Raw genomic sequence first — 2,509 nt, forward strand, 5'->3', positions numbered from 1 at the left:
TTTAGCAGCGCAACAGTTGAAGTGAGCCTGCCGTGTTGTGCAATAAGCGCCAAACGCTGAGAGTAGCTAGACGCGGCTGCCGACTCAGCTTGCAGCCTTCTATTCATCGTTCAGCGGAGAAAGGAAACTAAGTGGGATAAGCCGTGCCGTTGGGCCCGGGCTGGGCCCGCTGGGGGAGGGACCGTGTAATGGGCCGGGGATTACCGCTCTCGTGGTCGCGAGCGGGGCGCGCCACCCGCGCGGCACCCGCGGCCCGCAAAGCAACCCGCAAAGCAACCCGCGCCACAAACCGTTCGGGGGAGAGCGAGGACGAGAAGAGAAGAGCGTCTCCGCTCCCAAGTTTGGCGCCGGCAGCGTCTTTTGTGACGGTACAACGCACCACCCGGCGGGGCTGTCTACACAGCGATAAGGGGCGCCGGAGCGCGCGCAGCCTGGCCATGGCCGTGGCAGGAACAGAACCAGCTTTTACACAATTTCATGCTGGCTCCTTTGCTGCCGCTGGCGGAGGTGCCGCGCTTCCTCGTGCAGAGAGATGCGATCGCGCTGACGACGCCGATTTGGAGGGGATCGTCCAGAAAGTACGGCGCCGTTTTACTCATTATTCATTCTGGAATCGGGAATGTAGGGAGGCTCGGCGCCTGCGAGACTCGGGGTAGGCCAACCCGCAGTACACGCGTGCACTGCAGGCGAGATGTTGCCTAGCTATCCGGCGCTATGAGAGCTTGCAGAGGCTGAACTTGGCTGGTTCGAACCAGCGATTGACGGACGTACTTTCTCGCTCGCTGATCTCTGAGACATGTGCTGTAAAATTGTGTTGGAGGAGTGATTGGCTGAGGCGGTTGCCGTGGGTTTGTGTCAGCTCTGCAATCTCAAGTGTGGGACAGTATGACAGTTTTAACTGTCAGCCCACTGTGTCTCACACTTCCTAAAACTATTTTCTCTCCTTTGAAGAAAAAACAATTTTTGGAATCACCCTCGTCTTCCTCGTGAAATTCCGGTTCAAACGAGTATATGTGTGATGGGGTTCTGATCGCAAACAACGACACCATGAGGACTTTTTTGGAAATAACCATCTTGTTAATAATTAGATGTATTGTTGGGATTGTTGCTCTAAACCCCATCACACATATACTCGTTTGAACCGGAATTTCACGAGGAAGACGAGGGTGATTCCAAAAATTGTTTTTTCTTAAAAGGAGAGAAAATAGTTTTAGGAAGTGTGAGACACAGTGGGCTGACAGTTCAAACTGTCATACTGTCCCACACTTGAGATTGCAGAGAGCCGGTGGCTGCAACATGCCCTGCTCTGCTGCTTAGAGCTACCTCATTATAATGTCAAGCGTACCGGGTGGTTCAGAGCATGCGCCGCCGTGTTGCGGGTTTGTCTATCCTCGACTCGGGGGTCCCCTCCTCACCTCTCACCCGTGCGCCCGCCGAGTCGAGGATATGCAAACCCGCAACACGGCGGCTCGTGCTCTGAATCACTCGGTACATCGATTTTTAGACAGTCCCATAAAGACTGTCTCTACCAGATGGCAAAGTCTCCCCCTCCTCACCCTCTATATTCTATTTTCTTGATTTTTCTTTATTATTCTTTAGATTGATTCTTCCATTGATTTTTTTTTTGTATTTTATGATTATTTTTTGTTAGTGAAGTTTGGCACTTACCGACAACCGCCATGGTGGTGCCGATGACCATGAGTGCGAGCCCGAAGGAGAAGGCCTTGCAGGCGTTCCAGAAGCAGCGCGTTGTCACCTTGCCGCGCACCACCTCCACGTTCCAGTTGCCCGAGTGGTGCTGCTGCTGGCGCGCCATGCGCACGGTCGGCGACAGCTCCTGCTCCCCGGGCGCCGCCGTCGGCCCCCCGGTCGCCGGCGTAGATGCCGCCGTCGAGGCGGAGGAGCCCCGCTGAGGCGGCGGCCGGCGCACGCTGCCCGAGGCCCTCGCCGCCGCCTGCGCGCCCTGGCTCATCCTGGGGGACACAAAGACCAACAACATCAAACCACGGTCTTCACATCATCTCTAACCATGGCGCCTTTCAGCTCGAGCAAGCAGTAGACCATCCGCCCGCCAGCGGGCGTACGATACAGTACCGATAGACACCAAAGTGGACGGGGCGAGTCAGCCACTGCCACTGTGTGCACTCAGATAACTCTCATGCGCGTGTGTCTCCTTTCTCCTTTTCTTTTTTATTCCTAGCTCAGCTGCTTCGCTTCGTCTCGGACTCGTTTCGCCTCCGCGAGCGTGTCCCGCTTTACTACTGACACAAAGGGACGCGGGTGCACGGGCGGCGGCGGTGGGGGATGGGGGCGACCTTCACTGCGAACCGAAGAGTTGCGAGTATCGCGCACCATACAAAGTGCGAGCGGCAAAGTCACGCAACTCCACATCCACCTCACGTATACGTATGCAGCAATACAAAACAACGACCGCTCGAACAATAACTCAGAAGGAGATAGGGAGGAGGGAGTGGGTGGGGGGTGTTTGAAGCCTAGTTGTTGTTGGGCG

At 55.9% G+C, this 2,509-nt stretch overlaps 1 protein-coding gene across 1 annotated transcript in view; it reads right to left on the bottom strand.

Annotated features, from left to right (window-relative positions):
• LOC113212298 (uncharacterized) overlaps positions 1-1,970 on the bottom strand; it is a gene marked incomplete at its 3' end in the record, with an annotated part of 43,550 nt that extends 41,580 nt beyond the window's left edge. The window contains exon 1 of the mRNA XM_052269731.1: positions 1,669-1,970. Within this exon, the coding sequence (XP_052125691.1) occupies positions 1,669-1,816 (148 nt within the window). The remainder of the gene's footprint in view (positions 1-1,668) is intronic.
• Positions 1,971-2,509: the final 539 nt, after the last annotated feature.

This window comes from Frankliniella occidentalis, unplaced genomic scaffold (assembly GCF_000697945.3).
Source record: "Frankliniella occidentalis isolate FOCC.00 unplaced genomic scaffold, Focc_3.1 Scaffold100, whole genome shotgun sequence".
In the NCBI taxonomy this organism is placed as follows: Eukaryota; Metazoa; Arthropoda; class Insecta; order Thysanoptera; family Thripidae; genus Frankliniella; species Frankliniella occidentalis.